Below are 25,191 nucleotides of genomic sequence, written 5' to 3'. Positions count from 1 at the left end.
TGTGAAATAGGAAGGATGATTTTAATGTGTGGGAGATTAGCCACATAGAATTGATCATTGAGCGCCTCCCTGTAATTGTGGATATTGATTAGTTTAATATGCCTGGCCTGCCACCGAAGTCACCGCGGCCCGTGATCTTTGAGTCGTGTAACAGCAAAGAACAAAGGGGCAGAATGAGTGCAGGTCAGTTAGCACTAATGGTGACCAGTTCCTGCCATGGAGCACGCCCGTTCTGCTGAGTGTGAGCAGTTGCCTGTCTCCGGGCCAGGAATGCTGTCAGCGGGAGCAGAGTGTGTCCCTTAGGAAGGGAACCTGCCTCTCAGTCCGCCTGCAGCCTGCTTCTCAGGACGGGGGGGCCTGCAGCGAGGCGCTGGGACCTGATCCCTCTCCACCCTGTGCGCCATCTTCCGTGCCCACGGCCCCACGGCTCTGTCTCTCGAGGAAGTAGGCCAAGGTCGTGCGGCCACCCTGCCTGCGTTCTCACCTTGCCCAGTCACCTCAGTGAAAAGATGCAAATAGGAAAGCGAGGAGACCTGTGGAGAAGTGAAATTAAAAAGGAGATATTGGGACGGGAAGATGTCTCGTTTATCTGAAACTTGGCCACTGTTCCCGTTGGCGTGTCGGAGCCTTGTTATTTCCAAGGAAGCCAGGAGTTTCAGGGTTGAGTGACTTCTCCTTGTGATGGTGATGGGGTAACCATAGCACCAGGATTTAATTCTTGGGATACCTGGAGGCAGGTGAGGGGTATTGCACTTCCAATTAATGGCAATCCCTTGATCTGTGAATGCCTTCATTTTCGTGCCCCTCTTTTAGTACAACGCTCCGTCTTCACCTGCCGAATACATCCACCGGATTGGGAGAACGGCCCGGATTGGCTGCCATGGGAGCAGCCTGCTTGTCTTGGCTCCTTCGGAGGCAGAATATGTCAACTCGTTGGCTTCTCACAAAATCAAGTGAGTCAGAAACCTGAACAGGGCTTCCGCTGATCTCTCCTAATTAACTTTCTGTCGCTTCTTACAGTGGCTGGGCCTTGTAAGCCAACGAAGAGTCATTAACCCTTGTGATCCCTAAATGAGTCCCAGAATAGCCAGTGGCAAAGACTAAAACCCTTCATGCCGTCAGCACATGACAGTTCTCACCTCGTTGCTGCTCCGAGTCAGGGAGTGAGCGGTTGCACTCCGTCTCTCTCAGGGAGAGGTCTGCATTCCATTGCTCTTGCGGTGAAGTGTGCACCACCCTCCCAACCAGCTCCACCAAGGTCTCTTAGAGTCATCAAGTTTTGTTTCTTGCAGTTCATTAACGTTTTAGACCTTTAGAGTTGATTTATATGTGGGAAAAATGATGCTTTGGATTCATCACTTTCCCTCCTCCTGGAAAGTATGCCGAGGGAGGAAACTGTTCAGAGTGGTGAATTATTGTGCACCCCACGTTTGCGGGGAAGGGCGCCCAGTCAGATGGCAGTGTCTCACGTCCTCCAGCATGAAGCTCCAGTCCCCACTCCATCCGCCCAGGTTGGGGACCCCATAGGGCTTGGCAGCTTGGAACCTGGGCCAGGGGCTTCCATCCAACCCCGATCTCCCTGAGCAAGGACAAAGATGGAGGGCAGCAGCTCAGGCTGGCCAGGCAATCCTGATGAAAGCAGGAAGCATTGACCTGGGCCCCAGAGATGAGGTGGTTTTGTCACATTTTCCATAAAATCTCCAGCACCTGGAGTAACAGGCCCTCAAAATGGGCTTCAAAAGGCATGTGTGGAAAACTCACACTCATCCACGTGGGTTCACACGTCTCTTCTGCTCAAAGCACAGTGATGCCAAGAGCATGTTCGGAGCCCAGGCTGGCAGCCCAGTACATGCTGGGCACAAGAGTGGCTGGCTGCCATGACGTCACGTGGTGGGTCACGTTTCTGGGTGGCTTCCTCGCCCAGTCTGTGTTTAGGTAACAAGGCTTTTCCCCTTGAAGTGCAGAGCTGGGAACGCCATCGCCTCGCCATCTGCACTGACGAGCCCCGGCTGCCCGCTCGGAGGGGAGAACTGTGGGTGGCCGTCCCCATGGGGAGCACACCGCTTCCCGCCCCACGCCTCAGCCGACTGTGGCACAGTTAGCACTGTCGAGGTTGCTGGTGTGATGGTTCATGGGGTGCGCTCCCCATGAAAACACACTCCCCACCCCTCAGGGTTGGGGAGGCCGGGGCCTGCCCCAATTGGTCTGGGGGGGTCATGTCACTCGGGTGAAGACGGTTTGAGTTTTCCTCTCGATTCTCTCATCTCATCTCTGACTCGGTCAGGTGAAGAGTGGGTTTTGTTTGTTTCAGGAAGGCGTGCCTCTTTTCTCTTGTGAGAAAAGAATCTTGTGTCGGTCAGTCGCACTTCACCAGGAGCTTCATCTCCAGCTGCACTCTGAGTTTCGGGGGCTGGAGGCCGGCTTTGACCTCTCTTTGCTGCCCTTTCAGGGTCCAGACAGCCCCCAATCCAGCAGGTCCACTCCAGAAACATGGGAGTGTGAAATGAAAGCCCACTCCAGCGCTGTAACTTTTCCCTGTCCTGGGAGCTAGTGAACCCGTGGAAGGCGTTCTCAGAGGTGTTGTCCCCCAGGAGGAAGGGCTCCCTGCACTTTGCAGCCTCTCTGCCTCCATGGCGTGCTCCTCCTCCCGTGCTCGACCCACGCGCTTACGTTCTCCCCCCGTCCCCGGCAGCAGCGCTCTACTTGGCCTCCTGGGCTCGTCTCCTTGGAGAAGCGGGTGCTGATGGTGCTGCAGGCAGAGGGTCACAGTCCCGTACAGGGTCGTCAGCAGAGGCGGCTGCACCTCTCTGCTCTTGTCCTCGTTCTCGAGTAACGGCGTTTCCGTTCATGGCCGTGGAGGTTAGAGTGTAAGCCTACCACTGAAGAAGGGAAGATGCTCATTAGCACCACCGTGAATCATTGGTGAGCTAGGTGTATTTTAAGGGTGTAAAAAGGACAGTCCTTCTTTCTGATGATCTTGACTGGAGAAAGAACCCACAACATTCGTGGGAAATTCACCATAAGGTTCACGCTCAGGGGGGAACTCAGTGATGCCAGGGACTCCAAGAGGAAGATCAGGAGAATGAAGACAGGGAGACACCTCACGGAGGAGATGTGGGTCTCAGGTGGTGTAAGGACCTTCACTTAGGGGGCAGAGAGTCCTGTCGGAGTCCAGACTCGCGGGTGTTGGCCTTGAAAATGCACCTGTTTCGGGGCCTCGCCCTGAACCCCTGGCTACTTGTGGGTGAGCTCTAGTCACCCTGAGTGTGATCAGGTCTGCTGCTGCGGTACTGCCGAGCATTGTTACACGTGCCAGTTTCTGTTCAATGCAGGGCTGTCTGCTGGGGAAATGTATGCAGACTGTTTCTTTGACTTCATACAAAAAATTAAGTCTAATAAGTCATTCCAAAGTGTGCTGTGGGAAAAGGCAGACTTGAAGATTTTCGAAATCCAAAAGGTACACATCCAAGCATAAAAAAAAAGAGGAGGATGAAGGAGTATGTGCCTACTTGGTACCTGAGAGCCAGGCGGTAGGATGCTGGGGTGGCTGATGAATTACAGGGAAGATTCAGAAAGACAGGCGGCAGCAAGGGCCATCACAGCAAATTGCCACCCACCTCCACGTGCCCAGCGCCGCGGAACCGGCCCTGACAATGGACTTCAGCAGAGGGAGCGAGAGAGCCGGGCCACGCCGCCTCTGAGTGGATACTCAGAACTTCGTCTCTGCGTCCTTGTGACTTCTTGTTAATTGCCAACTTCTTCACTTTTCCCCACTTCTTCTTTAAATGTTTTTCTAATGCAAGTCACCGTAGGTTTATTAAAATGGGAAAGCTTCCTCAAAATTCGTCTCTCTTAGATCAGGCTTAAGAAAGACAGTTCTTTGGATTTATTCCATGCTCTCTCTCCATAGTGAGGTGGGGGTGACTCAGGTCTGTTGATAGAACCATAAATAGGCAGAATCAGTTTGTTTTGTTCCTCAGAAATAGTGACGTCATGGACAAGGAGGAGGCCCTTTTAAACTGTAAATCTTTCCGGGTCAACTCCGCCTGGCTCCTGCTCACCTCGGGTAAACCTGCAGTCCCCCAACGCAGCCCGTGAGCCGCACCCTGGCTGGACAGCAGCACTCCCATGCATCTGAGGAGCCTGTGCCTTCCTCTGGCATTTTAGTTATCTGTATCCCTGGCTGTGAATGACACTGTACCTGCTTTCTTTCTCCTCCTTCAGGATCTGACTCCAGGTTTTTACATTGCTTTTCCTTTTGTTTTCTTCTTCTTCTTTTTTTAATAGAGGCAAGGCAGCTAGACGAAGGGAAAGACAGGACTGGCTCTGGTTTTTACTTTCCTCCAGCTTTCCAGGCATAAATAAGAGGCAAATTCAATAGCCATATTATTTTTCTCCCACGTGAAAAAATAGATTTTCCAGGAAACTATGAACAGTTTCCCCAGCTCCTGCCCTCTCTGCATGTACCTCGCCTTCTCAGGCTGAGTCCTAACTGCCGTGAAAAGATTTCCCAAGTCCGGCAGCCGAGAAGGGGCCACGCGGGCTGGGGACAGGGCGTCTCAGGGAGGCGGTGACATGGCTCAGGTGCATCACCGTCAGAGACGTGGCATGTCCATTCATAGCTTTGTCAGAGTCACCTTTGGGGGAGGCAGTGGGGCTTGTCTTCTCCCTCAGAAGAGGTTGCCATTCACGTTCTAATTTGCTGTTATATTTTGAAAAAAATAAAACATACAAGAAAAGCATTTATCCTTTTTTTTTGGCTGCACTGAGTCATTGTGGCACACAGGCTTTCCTCTGTGCCTCACAGGGGCTTCTTCAGCTGTGGCCCCAGGGCTGAATTGCCCTGCAGCACGTGGGATCTTAGTTCCTTGACCAGGGATCAAACCCTCTCCCCCTGCATCAGAGAGAGACGGATTCTTAACCACTGGACCACCAGGGAAGTCCTAAAAGTCATTTACCTTTTTAGAATCTGTTTTCTTGCCCTAGAACTCCTCCTCCCCTCTCCCTTCCTCCCTGGGAAGTCTATTCTCCTTGTCTCTGCCTCAGGACTCTGCTCTGTGCTCTTCCCCGGGGCAAAGGCTGGGGCCTTCCAGAGCCAAGGGGGACAGTGTGCTGTCCAGACTCCCCCGAGAGGCTGCTTGGAGCATCTCATTCTGGCTCCTCGTAGCTCCCATTCACAGGTGAAGCCTGGGTTCTGGTTTCAGCCGTTAGCCCGTAACTCTATAGATTTGCCGAAGGTCATTTGGTCCTCACCCTTGAGTAATTCAGAGATGATAGTCAGGAAGGTCCCTCGGGTAGATTAAGACAGAGTTCTGGTGCTGTCAGTGGGAGACGTTGGCTACCTGTTTACTTTCACTCAGGTATTTGTTTACCCCACTGTTAAGGGTCTTCAAGCACCTCCTTTAAAGGGACTGTCTGAAATGTTTTTTGGCTTGTTGCCTTCTGCTCAAGTCCAGGTAATATGTCAATAAGCAGGCCTATGTAGTTTTCCAGATCTATTAAGAAATAATGATGTGATCCCCATAAAGGAGGTTGTAAATGTAGCCTATGTACATATATCTGGGAGGATGAGAATTGGTGGTAATGTCACCCCTTCTGTCCCTCTAATATCATAGAGTCCCCTTCCTTCCGAATTCTTGAAAGGTTAGGAAAACACTCCCTTTCCCATGACCAAGTGTCACTTCTCCTTTATATCTGATTAGCCGGAAGAGAGGCCAATTTTATGCATCACAGTTGATAGAATTATGTTTTTGGAAGAATAAAAAGTTTACCTTTATGTGTCCTTTTTACAGCGTTTCTGAGATGAAGATGGAAGACATTTTGTCTGTTCTGACAAAGGATGATTGTTTTAAAGGAAGACGAGGGGGAGGCCAGGTGAGTTTTATTATTAACTATGCTTGCTGCTCACAGAGGTGACTCATTTCCTGGTGTAGGGAGGCAGCGGCTCTTAGTACTGGGCAGTTCCTGCCACTGGCGAGTAAAGCGTGCGTTTTCAGGACCATGAACATTAGACGAGGCCACATTTTGCTGGCGTTTCTCTCTCTTCGCTTCTGGACACATTTGCTGGCCCATCCCGTTAATGGGCCCCCGGCCGTCCTGGGTGTCTGCCAGGTGGCAGCAGGCTCCCCAGAAGGAGGGCTCGTCCCTGGCCAGAAAGAGTCTGGAGGCAACAGTGCTCCGTGCTCAGCCCTGGTGGTCCCCCTCCAGCTTACCCGCATGGACACCTGGCCTGACCCGTCCACCCAGGACCGCATGGAAAAAATAAATGTCTCAGAACCTCCTTTCAGACACACTTAGTTCATCCATTTTTTAATGTGTGCTATACACAGAGGAAGAGTAAAGTTGAGGTCATTAGGAAGAAGAATTTTTATCATCTGAGCACTACCATATGGAGATCCTGAGCAGCGCAGGCAACCCCAGACAGCCTTTCCTGCTTCTTTCTGAGGCACCCCCTGCTCGGAAGCACTTCCACCCCCACTCTACCGTGTTACCGGGTGTGCCACCTAGACTTGCGTGTGTGTTTCTGTGTGTGTGTAGTGTTGCTCTGTATAATTTTGTCCATGAAATTTTAATATTTGGATATTTTTCCATTTCTGTTCTGGTGCCTGTGGATAGACTGGAAAATCGGAGCCAAATAGATGAAGTTTAAGAATCTCTTGTGTGTGTTAGTACATGTCTTTATTTGGATCAATATTCTCCCTGAGGCAAGGAGTCCGTTTCCCTGACCCCGATTTAAGTTCTGTTCCAGAGAGAACCTGCAGAAATGCACTAAGGAAAGGAGAGGAACAGTTCGATGTCTGTTGCCCCAGCGTGTGTTATGGGCCTGGCTTTGTGTTGAAGAGCTCTTCCCCGACTTGGTCCCGTCTTAGCCTCTCAGCAGCCCACAAGGCAGGTGTTACTCTCCCGCTTCATAGATGAGAAAACTGAGACTTAGAGAGCTGAAGGAACATCCGTGAGGGTGCACTGATAATCGTGGGTCCTTCTAGTGTGAAAGCAGGCCACCTCTCCTTCACAGTTTACCAGCAAGCCTCCATTAGTATTAATTAGGCCAAGTAAATGAAACTACAGTGCTTTCTAAATTGGGTAATGTTAGCTGTTTTCATGGCTTCCCCGGTGGTTCAGTGGGTAAAGAATCTGCCTGCGAATGCCGGAGACTCAGGTTTAATCCCTGGCTTGGGAAGATCCCCTGAGAAGGCAGTGGCAACCCATTCCAGTATTCTTGCCTGGAGAATTCCGTAGACAGAGGAGCCTGGCGGGCTACTGTCCATGGGGTCACAAAGAGTTGGACATGACTGAGCAACTAAGAGCTGTGTTCATAGAGGTGAAATTTGGCCAATAAATGGTACCACAGCAACAATCCCCATGAACAAGAAAAGCTATTAAGGACTTGGTTGATCAACCTGTTATATTAAGTGATATTTCACGACAGAGGGTCCTGGCCCCACAGGCCTTTAGGCCATCCCATAATAAGTCTGTTGTCATGGGAACTGACCGGAAACTATAGAGACTCATTGGTCTTGGCACACTTCTCTTCTTCTGAAACTACTGCAAATTCTAGTTAGGGGGCAAGGTTTGTTTTCTGTTTATCCAGATGTTCCCATGGCTATGTAATTAGAGCCCCGGGACAGCTCTGGGCTGAGTAGGGGCGTCCAGGGAGCTGTTTGAGGATGGGGTAGCCCAGTGTCAGGAGCACGGCCTTTGGGCCCGAGTCCTCATCTCACCAGCTGTGTGGCTTTGGGCCAGGACTAGACCCATAGGGTCAATTTCTTCCTGTGTACAACTGAGATAATTTTCTTCTCAGAAGGAGATTGAAGGGTTGAGTGAAAAATAACCCAAAAGTTCCAACGCAGTGACCAAAGTGTATTTATTATTATTATTATTATTATTATTATTATTATTATCACATCAGTTAGTAGCAGAAGCAGATATGGAATTGAAGCTCAGACTCATTGACATGAAGCCCAGTGCCTTTTTTGCAGTTTCACACTAAGTGGAATATTGGCACTTATCTTCCCTGGTGGCTCAGATAGTAAGGAATCTATCTGCAATGTGGGAGACGTGGGTTCTCTCCCTGTTTTGGGAAGATCCCCTGGAGAAGGGAATGGTTACCCATTCTAGTATTCTTACCTGGATAATTCCATGAACAGAGAAACCTGGCAGGCGACAGTCCATGGGATCACAAAGAGTCAGACCTGACTGAGCAACTTTCACTTTGACCATTCTCCAGAATTAAGAGCAAGCCTCAAAATTACACAAGGAGATGGTGAAGGTTTCAATAACCTTGTCTTCATTTACACTGTTGCCTGGACTCGCTTTGGTGTCAGTATTTATCCCCTGAGCACAGCCCAATTCTCTCCAGGGTGCCGATGGTCGTGTGTCTCCGAGCATCTCTGGGGAGGCTGTGGACGGGCACAGGACACCTCCTGCAGGACGCTTCCCCAGAGCAAGAGAACCTTCCTCTGCTCTCTCGGAAATAAGCCACAGCCATTCTGTAAACATCCACCCTGTGGCTGGCGGCCCTAGTTCCTCTCCCTAAGTCTTTGTTGTGGCTCGAGACCAGCTTAGAAGACTGGCTGGGGCTTGAGGAGCCCCCCTAAGATGGTGGGTGAGAGGCGGGGCCCAGAGCCCAACAGGCTCAGATCCGAGTCCTAGCTTTACAGTCAGTCATTCTGCAATCTGGGGCGGATCCTCCCCAGCCTGGGTTTTCCCACCGGGAGAATGGGGACGTCTCGAGTACCCATCATGCTGGGCCGCTGTGAGGTTTAAGTAAAACAAGACACAGCACTGTGCACGCTCTGGGTCATGTGAGCTCACCTCTACCCTAAACTGCTGCCTTGATGGACATGATGTTTCGATATTTTTAAGGTCTGGTGATCTTTGAAAGAGAAAAAGTGCTAAGTAAGCCCGGGCTTCCACCAACCCCAAAATAACAAACTGGTTAACTTAGAAAACTCAACTAGTCTTGCCTGGTTCTAGATGTCACGTCCATCAGCACCACTTGTTTGACCAAATTTACCTTTCATTCACAGGACGAAGCAAAAGAAAAACTAAGTTGACTACATTACTAATTATCATGTAGATTACAGCCTGCAAGAGTGTATTATGTGTGTGAATCCTATGAATGGTAAAGAGAATAAAGTGAATGCTGGACACAACTTTTGATTCTGTTTCGCCTGAAAGATGCAGTGCCCTAATTGGCATCTTTGATGTGGGCAGTTCTTGCTGGTGTACCAGTCAGTGCCAGGCACACAAAGGTGGGCGCGGTGGCTGGGCCTTCACACTGAGCCAGACGCCTCATCATGAAGCCCATTCTCACCCAGCTTGGTTGAAGGCCATTGTAAGTGTCCCTCTGGCACATACATTTAGGGCTTCCATGAACAGAAAGCAAGAGAGTGAAGCATCTGTAAAATGTATATTTCATATTTAGGTATATAAAATATATATAGCTGTGTCTGGGCGCACGAATGTTCACCCACCTACAAAGAGAATAAATTTGATCTTTCAACTTGACTGGGAAGCGCTCAAAAGGTTCTAGGGACTGTGGGGGTAAAACTCAGCTTGGCAATAAAGTAATTAAAACAAAATCCTTCCATTTAGTTTAAAAATACCTTAGAAGTTGGCAGTGTCAAGACACATGCTTTCAATAGAAAAAAAAAAAAAAAAAAAAACCCACCACCCCAACTGTTCCCACCTAAAACTTTTTACAACAAAAATAACCCCACCCAGCTGTCTTGGACTCATCTGTTGACTCTTGGTAGGCATGAATTTCCATCTCCACAGTATAAACACACACCCAAACATGTTCTTCCTAAAAGTTTTTTTTGTCCAGTGAGATAAGCTTATAAACACATCCTAACAGAAAGCTCCCTGGCATCATGAGAGATTAAAATAAGATCACTAGCCGTCGCCTAGTTTTTGTGGATTGTCTGTTCTTGCCAAGACCAGGAGAGTCTCTACAGACAGAGTATTGAGTGTGTCTAGACCTTTGGAAATGTTTTTTTTCTAAACCACCCACCGTCTGCTAGTTGCGAGCTGCTTCATTAAGCAGGACTAAGTCTGCGTCTTTGAGGGTTGGGGGGGCTGGTCCTCGGGGATGTGCCCTCTGGGGTCTCACCCCCTCATTATGGGAGCTTCTTCCCTGTCTGGGGCTGAGCCGGTGCTGCCTGACTCTGCCCCCTCTGTCTTCAGTTTAAATTTAGACTGTCCTCCCCAGAAGACAACGGAAAATACCTTGTTCATTCTCAAGAGGGGCAATTTTAAAATAAAGTATTTCTGGAAGTGGCAAGGGGCGGGGAGGCTAAGACCTGCTTTCTCCTAAGTATATGATGTTTCCTGCCATTAACTTTTTCTTATATTCTACTAAAACCTCATCGTTTCAAATGTGCGAACCTAGTTTTATTGCCTTTTTTCTACATATTTTACTGGTATACACACATTATATATGTGTGTATATGTAATTTTTTTTTTTTGGGTTGGGAAGAAAAGATGCCTCATTTTGAAACCTAAAGGGGGGAATAAGAAAAGCCCTTTGTAATATATTGCCATATTATCACTAAATCCCCTGACAGTTGTGACACAGAAGCAAGTCACCTGTCACTTAAGCTTGAGGTCTCTTTAATTTTCTCCTGGAATTCGCACCAGGCTGTCTTTAATTTGAGGCCTTTATTGGAATTCTGAAACCTCTCTGCCTCCCTGGCTCTCAGATCTATTCTGAGAGCTGTTACAGAATGTATACAATAACCAACAGAGGGATTGGAGAGGGCTGGAGCTCTGTTTATTTAACACTCTGGAGGGATTTTTGTGCTTATTCGGTCCTGGCTGCCCGGCTTTCAATATCGCTTTGACAACCATTCTGCCCTTCTCATTAATTTTAAACAGTTAAAACACAGGAAAAAGAGGAAAAAGTTTTCATTATTAAAGTGCTTTACTTTTTAATAACAGAGGATTCTGTCCGCCAGGGGAAAGGGCATCCTTGCTAATTTCACATTCATATTAAAAAAAAAAAAGTGCAAGGAAGGTGACAGTTTCGCTGCTGAGGTGGCTTAACGAAAGGAGGACGGCAAAAAAAAAAGTTTGTATTTCACATCAGTTAAGAGGGTAAAAAAAAAAGTCCTTGTTAATGACAACAGCAAATGTCCACTTTCGTAACACAGCTCCTGAGTGCCTTTTCTCTTGACATTTGAGTGGATAAAACCCTTAGGGGGACCATGTACCGTGAAATCAGCTAGACTATCATCAGCCAAACAGGTAGCAGGAATGATTTGACTAAACTAAAAACATTTTCAGGTTGTTAAGTCTCTATTAATACAGAGACGAACGCTGCTCCCAAGAAGGAGGCTTTTTCTCCCCCCCTACCCCCACCCTTTTTTCTTCCTCCAGCAGCTTTAACCGTGAGAGATGCCAGGGTGCCTTCGAGAGGTGCGGTCAGCCAGACCCCGGAGCACGCTCCCTGTCCTCTACAGGAGTTAAAAGGAACATGAACTGGGTCTCACGCTGTTTTTTTCCTGGTGACCCACATGGGCCAGGGGGGTGAGGAGGGCTGGAGCTTCATTAGCACCATCCAAAGGATCAACACCTCTGGGAGGCGGATTAGCCAAGTTTGGGTTCTGTTGATTCTCAGTTTCACATTCAGGAGACAGCATTTGTGTCAAGATAGAGGACACATAAGCCACGTGTTTTCAGAGGGATGTAAAAAAAGGAAATCTTTTCTCTGGGGTTGCTAAAGGCTGAAAAGAAGTGAAGTTTTGGTTTTACTCACATTTTCCACCTGTAGGGTCATTTGTGCATACGAATATGACTTCTTACAGAGGGACCGTTGGCTGCAGAGATCCATGGTGGCGGCCTCGCGTAGTTGGCTGCAGCAGCCCAGTCCTCCATGGGTTCCTGGGCACAGGGGTCTGGGCTGCAAGAATATTTCTGGAACACTGAGTCTGGACCTCTCAGGAGTGAGGACTCATGCTCTGTGATTCAGGGACAGACCACCTTGTGGACAGGTGGCTTGTGGGTTGCTCTTAGACAGGAATGGCCAGGGCTCCACCGAGGAGTCCCAGGCAAGGGGCAGATTGAAAGCCTAAGTGGGACATATAAGGTTCCTCTGAAAACCGCTTCTGTCCCGTCGTGTTTTAAATGCCTCAATTGGACTTGGAAAATTCCAAAGTGTCTCCCATAGACTTTCACTTTGAACACGAGTGATAAGAGGCCAGAAAGAAAAATAAAGTAAATAAATAAGAGACCCGACCTACTCCCTCACAAAGCCATCCTCATCTTTGCTTGACTTTAACATCTTTGTCGCTCCCTTTTCTTCCTAGTAATATTGAAAGGATTACCCTTGTTGGCCCCTTGGTGGTTACTGTGTGATTTTACTGTTATTAAATCTATTATAAACCGCTTCATTATTCCTGATCTGACTGTCTGTCCTCTAATCCTTCCGTCACCCTCCCAGAAATCCCGCACTGCTGGCCCCCAGGAAATCCGAGAACGAGCCACGGTCTTGCAGACGGTGTTTGAAGATTACGTGCACTCCAGTGAGGAGACAGTCTCCAGGGCCAAGAAAGGTTGGTCAATTTCTTGGGCGGTTGTAGATAGATAACCCGACCGAGCATTGTCCCACCTCTACCCACATGCCCCCAGACAGGTTGGGAGGCCAACTGGGCAGCCCTGCTCGCCAGCAAAAGCCTTCAATCTCCCTAATTCTGCAGGGATTGGAAGTAGGCACAGAAGGCTTTAAAGTGATATTAAATGTTAATTTCATCCATCCTCGCGTTTTGCACAAATGAGGCTTTATCTTAGCTTACGTCAGGTCTAGAGCTGTGACCCAGCAACTTATGTCTCCAGGACCCATTTTCCTCTTTGTTTGAAAACTGGATAGATGAGATACGGCACGTCAGTAGGAGCAGTTGTAGAGATGGAAATCAGAGATGAAGGCAAGGTCTGGAAATGTTAGACCAAAGCAGTTCCTATTTGAAAATACAAAGAAAAACTAGAAAGAGCAATGCTGAGGAAGGGCTGCAGACCATGAACCCAGTTCCTGGGAAATTTATGAAAGGGTTAGGTATTAATTAAGTATTTGGTGCCTTTGTAGCATAAATTGGCCCCTGGGATCACCAGGCATTAGGTGTGGACTCAGTAGTTCACTCTGAGTGCTGAACAGAGCGCAGGGGAGGGGAGCTCAGAAGAGCCCAATGTCTTCCATGCTGGAACGTGTGTGTCTTGGCTACTGACTGTCCCATGTCTGCTGATGAGACTCACCTCTACTGTGGGGAGATCCACAGTACTTTTTGATAGTGACCCATGATTTGGAGAAGAATGCCAGGCTGGCTTATCAAGAGATAAACGCTACAGCCTCTTGTTTTCTTCTTTTTATGAACTGAAACTTTTTTTAAAATTGCTTTAATATTTAGAAGGAATTGGGCACCATTCCTGGTGCTTGGGACACACCAGGGATCAGAAGAGACAAAAATTGTCACCTTTGTAACATTCTAGTCGGGGGGCAGACAGTGAAAGTAATAAACATAATAAATGAATCACACACAAATTAGACAGTCTCGGGACTCCCTGGCAGCCCAGTGGCTAAGGCTCTGAGCTCCCCGCGCAGGGGCCTGGGTGCGACCTCTGCTCGGGGAGCTGAGTCCCACTTGCTGCGACTGAGAGGTCTCGTGCCGCAACTGAAGATTCCGTGTGCCACAGCTAAGACTCAGCAAAGGCAAATAATTCCTTAGTTTAATTAGATGGCCTAGTGAAAGGTGATGAGAGCATAGAGGGAACAGTGCAGATGAGGGAGATGGAGGGCTAAGGGCAGAGTGAGCCCTGTTGGGATGGTTGCCATGTGAGCAAAACCCTGAAGAGGGGCCGCCCCGGGGCTCTGACTGAGGGCGAGCAGGCAGGCACTGTGGGCAGTATGCCCGGAAGGTGGGGATGGGCAGCAGAGGCAGGGCGTGGAGGCCGTCCAGGGGACCCAGGTACCCCGAGTGAAGGGGGAGCCAGTGGAGGGCCTGGGGCAGGGAGGTGATCTGATGGTTCTGAGAAGGTCGCGTGTAGCTGGGTGAGAACAGCCTGGGGTAAAGGTGACGGCCAGGAGACTGGCTCCCAGGCAGTTACGGTCATCAGGAAATTGATGACAGAAATGGGTTAGTCACGAAATATTTGCAGGTCCCTATTACATACCTGGGGCTTCCCTGGGATTCAGATGGTAAAGCATCTGCCTGCAGTGCGGGAGACCCAGGTTCAATCCCTGGGTCGGGAAGATCCCCTGGAGAAGGAAATGGTAACCCACTCCAGTACTCTTGGCTGAAAAACTCCATGGACTGTTGCCTGAGGAGCCTGGTAGGCGACAGTCCATGGAGTTGCAGAGTCGGACGCGACTGAGCGACTTCACTATTACATACCTGAGCACATTATAAAGGCAGGCCTTAGTTTTTGCCAGAACAGACTGGAACTGCCCAAGATGAATGATGAAATCCCAGCAGTTGCCCCGTAACAACTGATAATTAGTGTGCATTATAGTCTGGTTTCTAATAATACCCTGTTCCCGTGTCTCCCTGCAGTGAATTCAGCAACTCCTAAGGCTCTTCCTGAGAACCTGCCTTTGGAGATGTACTAGAACATTCTCTCATGGGGAACAGAATGTCTCAGGGAGGGTTTGGGCACATGTTGAAAGTTAGACAAACTCAACTTGCTGTGGGATACCTGACCAAGTGTTGGCCACAGGGTTGATAACAGAGTTGGAATGAAGAGGAGGAAAGCAAAGCCGCACCAGCACTGCATTGCTGGCGTCAGGGGTGCTTTGGATATCCTAGCGAGCCCACAACTATTTCAGCATCTCTGGGTCATCACGGTAAAAGTGACAGTGAATAGTCCTTCGAGAATATGGTTTGGGGTTGTCTCTTCATTGTTACCGTTGAACTTACTAACACCAAGAGGCTGGCAGCGTTACTTGTCTTCTTTTCGAAGGATGTTGGAGTGGGGCCACTCCCAATGTCTATGGACCAGAAGGAAATGAATACCTCTTCTTTTAAGGGAACTGCCTGTGGAGCATCTCGGTCACCCCACAGCAGGCATTAGCTTCTCCGCTCTTCTGTCCTCTTAGGATTGAATTCTGGAGGTTTGAGGAGAGGAGACATGTAATTGCCATTCCCCAGGAGTTGATACTGTCTTTTGTATTTCCCTATCTCCTTATGCAAATTCTCTACCCCTGACCCTCCTCCCTTTTAGCTATTTCAGAACTCACCTCGTGAATAACTAACAAAAGCAGCTGGGTTTTGCCTTCATGGCAGAAAACTAGTTGGAAACTGGGCCAAGTATGCATTTGTTTTCCTTTTGCACTTTCTGACCCACCTATTGCTAATATCCAGCATTTTGTCATGGTCAGTTTCCAGAAGCAGTTAGCCCTTTTCCCCCTCACATCTTGCATCTTGTGAGTAGAGCTTCAAGTAGTAAAAATTGTGGTAATGTAAGTTTGAACTCCAGACTCCTAAACAAAAATTTCAGAAAGCAGAGTCCTTCAACTGCACGGGACCACTTCCACTTCCTCTTGTGGTTCAAGTGTCTCCTCCCCAAAGAGCAGGAGTTATGTGTTAGGGTTGTGCCTGGCTCAGAAGGGATCATCCCTCCCTGTGATTAGAGGGAGGCTGGCTCCTTGGTCAAGCACTTTGCCTTTAAGAGAATTGGTGCAAGCTGCCTCTCCCACTACCTTTGGGTGGTTGTCACTGTTAATGTGCCAGACGTGTGCTCCTCCAGGGTAGGACTGGGTTGGGAGGAGCAAGGATGAGCAGCACCTTCCAGGCTGGAGTTTTGCTCCTTTCTGCCTCCTTGACCCTAAGCATCATCCACAAGATGTTGCTCTTCCTGATCAGATGGCCAAGAATAGATTTGGTTTTATTGCTCAAAAGGGCAAAATGTCCTATGTCCTTGGAAGGTCTTTTGAAATAGATTTCCCTAAGTCCTGTCATCCTTCCGGCTCTGAAATGGGGTTTAGTGAGAGCACCAGCTCTGAGTGGCTGGAGCGCCATCCGACTTGCGTCCCACAAGTCTCCTTTCATGAGAGGTCTCCTCGCATGACCTCTCCTCTTCCGCCTCATCTCTGCCTCATAGCCCCTCTTCCTTCCACTCATTCCTGGCACTGCCAGCACCAGCCACTTCCTGCCCCCTGGAAGTACAACCTGTCGAGGGAGAGAACTCTTCTGCCATTTCCTGGCAGACTCCTTTCCCCGTAGCTATTCAGTCAGTCAGTTCAGTCTCTCAGTCATGTCCAACTCTTTGCCACCCCATGGACTGCAGCACACCAGGCCTCCCTGTCCATCACCAACTCCCAGAGTTTACTCAGACTCATGTCCATTGAGTCAGTGATGCCATCCAACCATCTCATCCTCTGTTGTCCCCTTCTCCTCCCATCCTCAATCTTTCCCAGCATCAGGGTCTTTTCCAGTGAATCAGCTCTTCGCATCAGGTGGCCAAAGTATTGGAGCCTCAGCTTGAGCATCAGGCCTTCCAATGAACACCCAGGACCAATCTCCTTTAGGATGGCCTGGGTGGATCTCCTTGCAGTCCAGGGGTCTCTCAGGAGTCTTCTCCAGCACCGCAGCTCAGAAGCGTCAGTTCTTGGGTGCCCAGCTTTCTTCGGCGTCCAGCTCTCGCGTCCGTACTTGGGTGGGTTAGGGTCAGTGGGGCACCCGCATCTCCCGAGACCAGGCTCTGCAGCCTCCGCTCTCAGGGTTGGTGTGGGGAAGAGCAGTTGTTCTAATCTGCTCCAGCACAAGGGCAGTGTGAGTGAGGAGGCCTGGGCCAGCAGTGGGGTGAGTGAGGCTTTTAAAGGCACAGACTCTTTGGCGTGTCCTGGTCCCAGCCTGCTCTTTCTGTCTAGAGTAGATGTTGGGGGTTGGGAAGAGGCAGCATCTCCTGGGTTGTGGTGGTTGTAGCACTTTCCCTTCTGAGGACTTGAATTCGTGTCAGAACCCTCCCAACTGCAGAGACCATTTGAACCATTAAAGATCTTCCTTGAGAAACCCCGTCCCCGGTTATTAAAAAGTGAGCACAGATGACAAGAGGGGTGCAGAGGAGTCGCCTTGGTTATTATTTCTCATCGATTGGGAAAAGGAGTTCACTTTGCTCAGTAAATAGAGCTTTGATGGGTTCCCAGGATCCTTCCAGGAGCTGATCTGCTAAAATGACACTTTTTATTACTGTTCATAAACGCCGATCTCCAGGTGCTGCCTGGATATTATGTTTAAGCTGTGGGCAAACTTGCCAGTCCAGTGGCTCAAACAGTGAGGGCAATGGAGACTGGTGTTCCGCGCCTGCTTCCAGCGACTGGGCGGAGAAGGGCGGGACTGTGACTGGTTCAGCCTCGCCATCGGCAGATGAGAAGAAAAGGGCAAGATACTTGGCAGTCACTGTTGTCGAGAGACATTCTGGGAACCAGGGGTGGGAGAATGAAGCCTCCAGTGAAGGTGGATCCAGAGCACCGCCTGCCTAGGAGCACTTGTGGCTTCTCTCTGGCCAGGGAGGGGTCCAGAGCAGGGGCCTCTCTCTAACTTTAAAACAGGACCCAGACCTTCCTGGTTAGACTGTCTGGTGAAGAGCTCTAAACCCATGGCAATCGATGACTGTTTTGAGAGCTCTTTTAGAAACTACATCCTTTTCTTTCTCCTCTTTAAAATTCTTTTTTCATTTCCTTTTTTACACATTATTTGAATGGGTAAGAAACACTGCATTGGTCAATCCTGGGTGCTTTCGCGTGAATTTGGTTTTAAAATTTCGTGAGTCTACAGTGAACTGGTATCAGTGATTCCTATGGCTGGGAAGCTAGAGGTGGGGCTCCTGGTGGAGGCAGGGTTTATAATAGTAATAATAATAACGTGAAGGAATAATGAACTTGACGCATAATCGCGATAAAGCGTTGTGGACCTTTTGGATTTTATAACATTTGTTTGTGTTAACTATTCAAAAACTAAAATGTAATAGGAAGAAGTGTTCTCAATGTAGAGATCTGATGACTTCATTTTTCATAAGAAAATGGTATGCACTGATCCTGTCTTAGTTTCTTCACTCATTCTCTTGGTCATTCACTTGCACAACAAAAACCTACTGTGGGACTTCCCCAGAAGTCCAGTGGTTAAGACTCCATGCTTCCAATGCAAGGGCCTTGGGTTTGATTCTTGGAGGGGGCACTGAGATTCCACATGTCATGTGGTGCAGCCAAAAAATAAAAACATGCTGTCTGCCAGGTACTGTGCTAGCCCCAAGTCTAAAACGAGGAAGAAAACAGGACCCTGCCTTCTAGGCTCATTATAAGCTACACAGTAAAATCTGAGATAATATCAGGTTTATTCAAGTGAAATTATGTTGGGTTTATTCACTGTGGCTGGTAGACTTTTTTTATTTTTAGGAATTAAAAAAAAAAAAACCACGTGAGTGTAGATTTAGGTTGTTCATATCTGTCATGCTGTCCTGGTTGTGTCCATCGTTGCCTGGCAGGGTGAACTGCACAGGACAGGCCTTAGGCTGGGGCAGCAGAGACCTGTCCTGACCTGCCCCGCGCCTCCCGCTGTCTTCCAGCCCTGCAGTCCTTCATCCGGGCCTACGCCACCTACCCCCGGGAGCTGAAGCATATCTTCCACATCCGACTGCTCCACCTCGGGCACATGGCTAAGAGCTTTGGGCTAAGAGATGCCCCTAAAAATCTTTGCGCCTCAGCCATGAAGAAGAAGAAAGCAAACCTGAAAAGGTAAGGTGGACAAGAGGCTGAGGGTCAGGTGGGTGTCGAGGGCTCTGTTCAGATGGGCGGTGGTATGGTGGGCTGCTGCTGTGTGCTCAAGGTAGACTCTGCCAGCTCGGGTTTTTGCGATTCTCTCAGCATGCTGAGTGCTTGGAACAACCGGGAAAATGCCTAATCTGAATGCTTTTAAAGCATCTGCAGGAAGTCAGTGATGTCTCCTGTTGGGTCCTGAGTGGTAGGGATTATTGGACCTGCAAGACAAATTCGTTGGACTATCTTCAGTGCCCACGGGTAGAGTAACTCACGGCTTAACTAGGGTTGGTGCTCCGGATGTGCTGCGGGCAGCGGTCCACCCTGGAAGACTGTGGGGTGCTCAGTGATGCTCTGTTGAGGCCTCCGGGGGCTCCTAGCACTGTGCGCTGCTCTCCGTGGTGCCGACACGCAACCTCCCATGGAGAGGCTGCACTGGCATCTTCTCCCTCCTCCCCTCCAAAAAAAACATCTTAGCAACTGCCCAGGGACCCTGGTGAGAGGAGAGGCTGTGTGAGGAGGGTTGCCCAGCGGTTGGACGTTGGGCTCTGAGGCCATCTGCACAATTTCAGGAAGCCCTGAGGTGATTCCCCTCAATGAAATGCAGTTGTGAGAGCTCTTCTTTCTCAGCTCAGAGATGGGGTGTTCTCTTGGTACCAGCCCCAGGCTGTGTGGAAGCTAGAGTATCTTAGATGCCAAGAACTGCTTTTACAGGGAGTTTGGGTGGATCATGGTTACTACTGTGTGATGTGTGGGTGGGAAGGGCTCAGAGAACCCACGAGTGCTCTGGACAGTTATCTTCCAGTGTGTATCCTTCTTTTTGCACGTTAGTTGCAGATGCCAGTACGTGTTTGCCCTGCCGCCGAGCACCTGTGGGCAGCACCACACTTTTACCTGTTCCTGCACCATGTCTGTCTTGCACATTCACCAAGAAGTGCTGATCACATGACCAGCCTCACTGGGGCCTGGTTTCTCTGCTGTGAAACAACAGAGGGAGGAGGCCATTGGTCTTGGAGTCAAGGGACTCGGCCTTCAGCTCCAGCTTCACTTCTGATGTGAGCCTGTGAGCCTCAGACCGTATCTTTGCTTAATATCTCAGAGCCTTGTTTTCCTCAACCCTGAGAGGGAAGAGGAAATCTGTGCTTTTAGCCACTTCACAAGAATCAGAGCTCTGTGATGCGTGTCACAGTGCCTTTTGAAGCATGAAGGGCCACCGACATGAAACACCGTGGGGCAGAGAGCTGGAGGCCAGGTCAGTCAGGATTCCAGAGCACCCAGCGGGAGCTGTCCAGGGGCTTGGCCCTCCCGAGGCTCTTCATGGTGGATAAAAGTTTACCTGATTTTAGTTCCCATTTTGGAATTTTTAAGATGCTCAGTCTTTTCTCTTACACTGACCCCTGTCATCCAGGACCACACTCCAGCACTTCTGTGAGGTGGGCGTTTCTCCACACACCCTTCTCTGATGCCTGGAGGAGACTGAGACACATCCAGCTCTGGTTTCTTCCAGGCAGTTTCGAGGTGCAGACCATTGCCTGCTGCCACACACCTCCTGTCCTGGGTGGGGCTGCGGCCAGAGACCCCTCTGCTGGAGCCAGGTCCTTTCAGAGGGAAAGGGTGCCCCAGCTCCATCCAGATTTGGGGTGCCGTGCACCAGAGTTAGGTTCCTGGCCTTGGGTTTGGGGTAGCTGATGTCTGTACGTGGTAACTGATTCTCAAGAACGTGACAAAACCCTGAGGCTCACAGTCAGATCTGGAGTGACTGACTGCCTAGTGGTCTGGAAGCCTGACTGTCGTGTCACTGTCTCTAAAATGCTGACACTTGAAGAGGTAGGAATCGAGCTGCCAGGTGATGACTGGTAAGAAACTTGTATTGTGTATTCCCCTTCCTGCAGATCAGTGTGACCCCAGCAGCTCATTGTTGGTGGCTGAGGTACCTCCGCGAGTGTCAGCCGTAGCCCCTCTGCTGGGGACGCCGGCCCTCACCCGGGGAGCACAGGGCGGGAGCCGGGGGCTCGGCGCCAGCATTGTCCTCACCTTGCGAAGCCACCAGGGAGAGCGCCGGCCGCCGCCTCCCGCCTCCGCTGACCCACGCTGGCAGATGGGCACCAGGACGAGTGTCCCCCTGCGAGCAGGGGATTTCACAGGGCTTTATGTAGGGAAGAATGGGCTGATTGGCCGATAAAGAGCATGTAAGATGGTATGGGGCAGCCTTTGATGTCTGGCTGGCGCGGCAGGGAGCCCGGCACTGAGTGACAGCAGTGTGTCACAGGATTACTCTGCCCGGGACAATGCTGCTCTGATCCTGCCATGTCACCGCTGTGTCTCAACCACTTTTCCCAAAGGCCTTTCTCCCCGCACCCCGTTCACCCTCCCACCCCACCCCTGCCTCGCCAGGGCAGCCGGGCCCTCAAGGATACCGTAAGGTACTTTTTCTTACTGGGGGGGGGGGGGGGGGGGGGGCGGATCTTGTCGCTCCTGGAGGAAGAATGGCTGGACAGCTGATCTGCGCACGGACCGTGTCATCGTGGCCGGGGCAGCGGCAGAGAGACCTGACAGATTCCCCACACCTCGGGCCGCGCTCAGCCAGTGCCAGTTGCTGCTCTTTGAGGGCGGGAAAGAAAAGTCCATTAAACCCCGCACGAGTGTGGAGAGTTACGCCACGGCCACAGTAATTGTTCTGAGCTGAGGCGTCTCCTCTAAAATCCATCTGTCGAGAAAGAGAACAGCTTCCCTGGGTTTTGTATGGGTGGATAAAATAATAGCTAAATTCTGCAAACTATTCTGCAATCCATTTTATGGTGTTTACTTCCTCGAGGAATTATATCAAGCATAAACCTCTGATAATCTGCAAACTAAATTTATGAGACCATAAGCACAATCCCATCTCACCTGCCATCCCCACCCAGAGGTCACCCAGGTGTTGGCAGGTGAGGCTAGGGCAGGTCAGGTGAGGTGATGACCAGGCATTTCTGTGCAGTGACAAGGGGACTTCTGTCTCCTCTACATGCCTTTATTTCAGAAAAAGACCGAGCTAGTGTCCCCAGATGAGATCTCCGCAGGTGTATCTCTGTCTCCTCCTTCAGCCCTCCATTCTGAAAGGGAGAGTAAGTGCCTTCCCCTGCACACAGAACTCTACTGAGGCCAACACACAAGCCTGTCAGAACAGCCCCCACCCCAGACACCTACATACTGTGGACACAGGGAGGCAGTACTCCGGTGAAATACTGCGTGGCCCCTTAGCAACATCCAGCACAGAGACAGCATTTTCTTCTCATGAAGTGCTCTTATTTTAAAGCAGGTATATTCAGCGATTCCTGAAAGGAGACACACCTTCCAAAATCCCCATCTTCCCAGAAGACAGCACCATGCGCTCTGGGAGGGCAGACTTGTGTTGTTCACCAGGGAGTCTGTCTGCCTCTCTAGGCAGTCAGCGTGTGAGTAGAACCTCCCCAGCACACAGTGAGCAGACAGTTCCCTCATCTGTTTGACACTCCATGAACGGTGGTTCAGGGACACGGAAACTCTGAGCCTTAAGGAAGGGCTTACTGTTACAGTGGCAATGTGGAAGGGTGCATCTACTGATCTTAAACCACCCTGTCTAATTTGGATTATATGCTCTAATTGTAATTTTATCAAGACTTTTTCCCAGTCTAGTTTGTAGCTACCTGAGACTGGCCCCACCGCCTGGCTTCTACCATCTGGGTCTTTCTGATGTTGCTCTTAATGCATAGATACATCTTTCAATAAATTTTCTCATAACAGCCCAGCTAAGTGTTACCTGGTAGTACTGATTTGATCAAACAGGTGAACAATCTAAACTTAGGGCTCTCTGACACCTTAGTACTCACTGGATCTGGGTGTGCACTCAGGGCCTGGCAGGCTGGGATCCACAGTGGAAGGGGGCGTGGGGTGGTCCCCTCTGTCCTGCCCTCACCTCCCAGTCACCGTCCCTAGCACCACAGAGCATGTCCTCCACCTCTGTTACTTCCAAAGTTCTACGTTGAGTGTGCTTGCTAAAGTGAGGAAACATCCTTGGGGGCGGAGTCATACTGCCAGACTTTGCTCATCTGTGAAATGCTTTATCACTAAAATCCAAATTAGAGACGTGCAGACCTTTCCTTCAGTGTCTTATAGTCTCGTGGCTGCAGTTACTGTCCACAGTGACTTTGGAGCCCAAGAAAATAAAGTCTGTCACTGTTTCCACTTTTTCCCATCTATTTGCCAAGAAGTGATGGAACCAGATACCATGATCTTAGTTTTTTGAATGTTGAGTTTTAAGCCAGCTTTTTCACTCTCCTCTTTCAAGAGGCGCTTTAGTTTCTCTTCACTTTCTGCCTTTAGGGTGGTATCATCTGCATATGAGGTTGTTGGTATTTCTCCTGGCAATCTTAATTCCAGCTTGTGCTTCATCCAGCCCAGAATTTTGCATGATGTACTCTGCATATAAGTTAAATTAGTAGGGTGACAATATACAGCCTTGACATACTCCTTTCCCAATTTTGAACCAGTCGGTTGTTCCATGTCCAGTTCTGACTGCTGCTGCTGCTTGACCTCTATACAGGTTCCTCAGGAAACAGGTAAGGTGGTCTGGTATTCCCCTCTCTTAAGAATTTTCTACAGTTTGTTGTGATCAGCATAGTCAAAGGCTTTAATGTAGTCAATGAAGCAGAAGTAGATATTTTTCTGGAATTCTCTTGGTTTTTCTATAACTCAGTGGATGTTGGCAAGTTGATCTCTGGTTCCTCTGCCTTTTCTAAAGTCAGCTTGTACGTCTGGAAGTTCTTGGTTCACATACTGTTAAAGCCTAGCTTGAAGGGTTTTGAGCATTACCTTGCTAGCATGTGGAATGAGTGTGATTGTACGGTAGTTTGAACATTCTTTGGCATTGCCTTTTTTTGAAATTGGAATGAAAACCGACCTTTTCCAGTCCTGTGGCCACTGCTGAGTTTTCCAAATTTGCTGACATATTGAGTGCAGCACTTTAATAGCCTCATCTTTTAGGAGGTGAAATAGCTCAGCTGGATTTCTATCACTTCCATTAGCTTTGTTCGTAGTAATGCTTCCTAAGGCCCACTTGACTTCACACTCCAGGATGTCTGGCTCGGGGGTGAGTGATCACATCATTATGGTTATCTGGGTCATTAAGATCTTTTTTGTATAGTTCTTCTGTGTATTATTACCACCTCTTCTTAATCTCACCTGCTTCTGTTAGGTTCATACTGTTTCTGCCCTTTATTCACTTATTTGCATGAAATGTCCCTTTGGTATTTCCAGTTTTCTTGAGGAGATCTCTAGTCTTTCCCATTCTGTTGTTTTCCTGTATTTCTTGTTTGCATTGTTCACTCACGGATGCTTTCTTACCTCTCCTTGCTCTTCTCTGGAACTCTGCATTCAGTTGGGTAGCTTCCCTTTCTCCTTTGCCTGTCGCTTCGCTTCTTTCCTCAGCTGTTTGTAAGGCCTCCTCAGACAGGCACTTTGCCATCTTGAATTTCTTTGGGATGGTTTTGGTCACTGCCTCCTGCACAGTGTTGCAAACCACCATCCGTAATTCTTCAGGCACTCTGTCTTACCAAATCTAATCCCTTGAATCTATTTGTCACCTCCATTGTAGAGTCATACACTTTGCTTGTAGTTCGGCTGGTAAAGAATTTGCCCACAGTGCGGGAGACCTCGGTTTGATCCCTGGGTTGGGAAGATCCCCTTGAGAAGGTAAAGGCTACCCACTCCAGTATTCTGGCCTGCAGAATTCCATGGATTGCATGGGATCACAAAGAGTTAGACACAACTGAGCAACTTTCAGCATATAATCATAAGGAATTTGATTAGGTCATATCTAAATGGTCTAGTGATTTTCCCTACTCTTTACAATTTAAGCCTGAATTTTGCAATAAGGAGCTCATGATCTGAGCCACAGTCAGTTGCAGGTCTTGTTTTTGTTTACTGTATAGAGCTTTGCCATCTTCAGTTGTAAAGAATATAATCAGTCTGATTTCAGTACTGACCATGTGGTGATGTCCATGTGTAGAGTCATCTCTTGTGTTGTTAGAAGAGGGTGTTTGCTATGACTGGTGGGTTCTCATGGGAAAACTCTGCTTGCCTTTGCCCTGCTTCATTTTGTACTCCAAGGCTGAGTTTCCCCTGTGTTTTATACGTGGTAAAAATGGTATAAATTTCAATGCTACTTTCTCAATTTGTCCCACCCTCTCCTTTGTGTGTTTGTTTTATATAGAGTAGTGTATCTGTTTATCCCAAACTCCTAATTTATCCCTCCCCCACCTTTCCCCTTTGGTAACTGCAATTTTGTAATTTTGTCTTCTACATCTGGGAGTCTGTTTCTATTTTGTAAGTAAGTTCATTTGTATCTCTTTAGATTCCACATATAAGTAGTATCATGATATTTTGTCTTTGTCAGACTTACTTCATTTAGTATGATCATTTCTAGATCCATC

The 25,191-nt window shown here is 49.0% G+C and overlaps 1 protein-coding gene across 1 annotated transcript in view; it reads left to right on the top strand.

Moving 5' to 3' along the window:
• Window positions 1–25,191, top strand: part of DDX31 (DEAD-box helicase 31) — a 73,373-nt gene that overhangs the window by 36,210 nt on the left and 11,972 nt on the right. Inside the window, exons 16-19 of the mRNA XM_020910988.2 lie at window positions 814–953; window positions 5,793–5,874; window positions 12,443–12,554; window positions 18,553–18,721. Of these exons, the coding sequence (XP_020766647.2) occupies window positions 814–953; window positions 5,793–5,874; window positions 12,443–12,554; window positions 18,553–18,721 (503 nt within the window). The remainder of the gene's footprint in view (window positions 1–813; window positions 954–5,792; window positions 5,875–12,442; window positions 12,555–18,552; window positions 18,722–25,191) is intronic.

The sequence above is a fragment of the Odocoileus virginianus genome, chromosome 2 (assembly GCF_023699985.2).
Source record: "Odocoileus virginianus isolate 20LAN1187 ecotype Illinois chromosome 2, Ovbor_1.2, whole genome shotgun sequence".
Taxonomy (NCBI): domain Eukaryota; kingdom Metazoa; phylum Chordata; class Mammalia; order Artiodactyla; family Cervidae; genus Odocoileus; species Odocoileus virginianus.
Note: the sequence above shows the minus strand (reverse complement) of the source record. Positions and strands in the feature narration are given on the sequence as shown.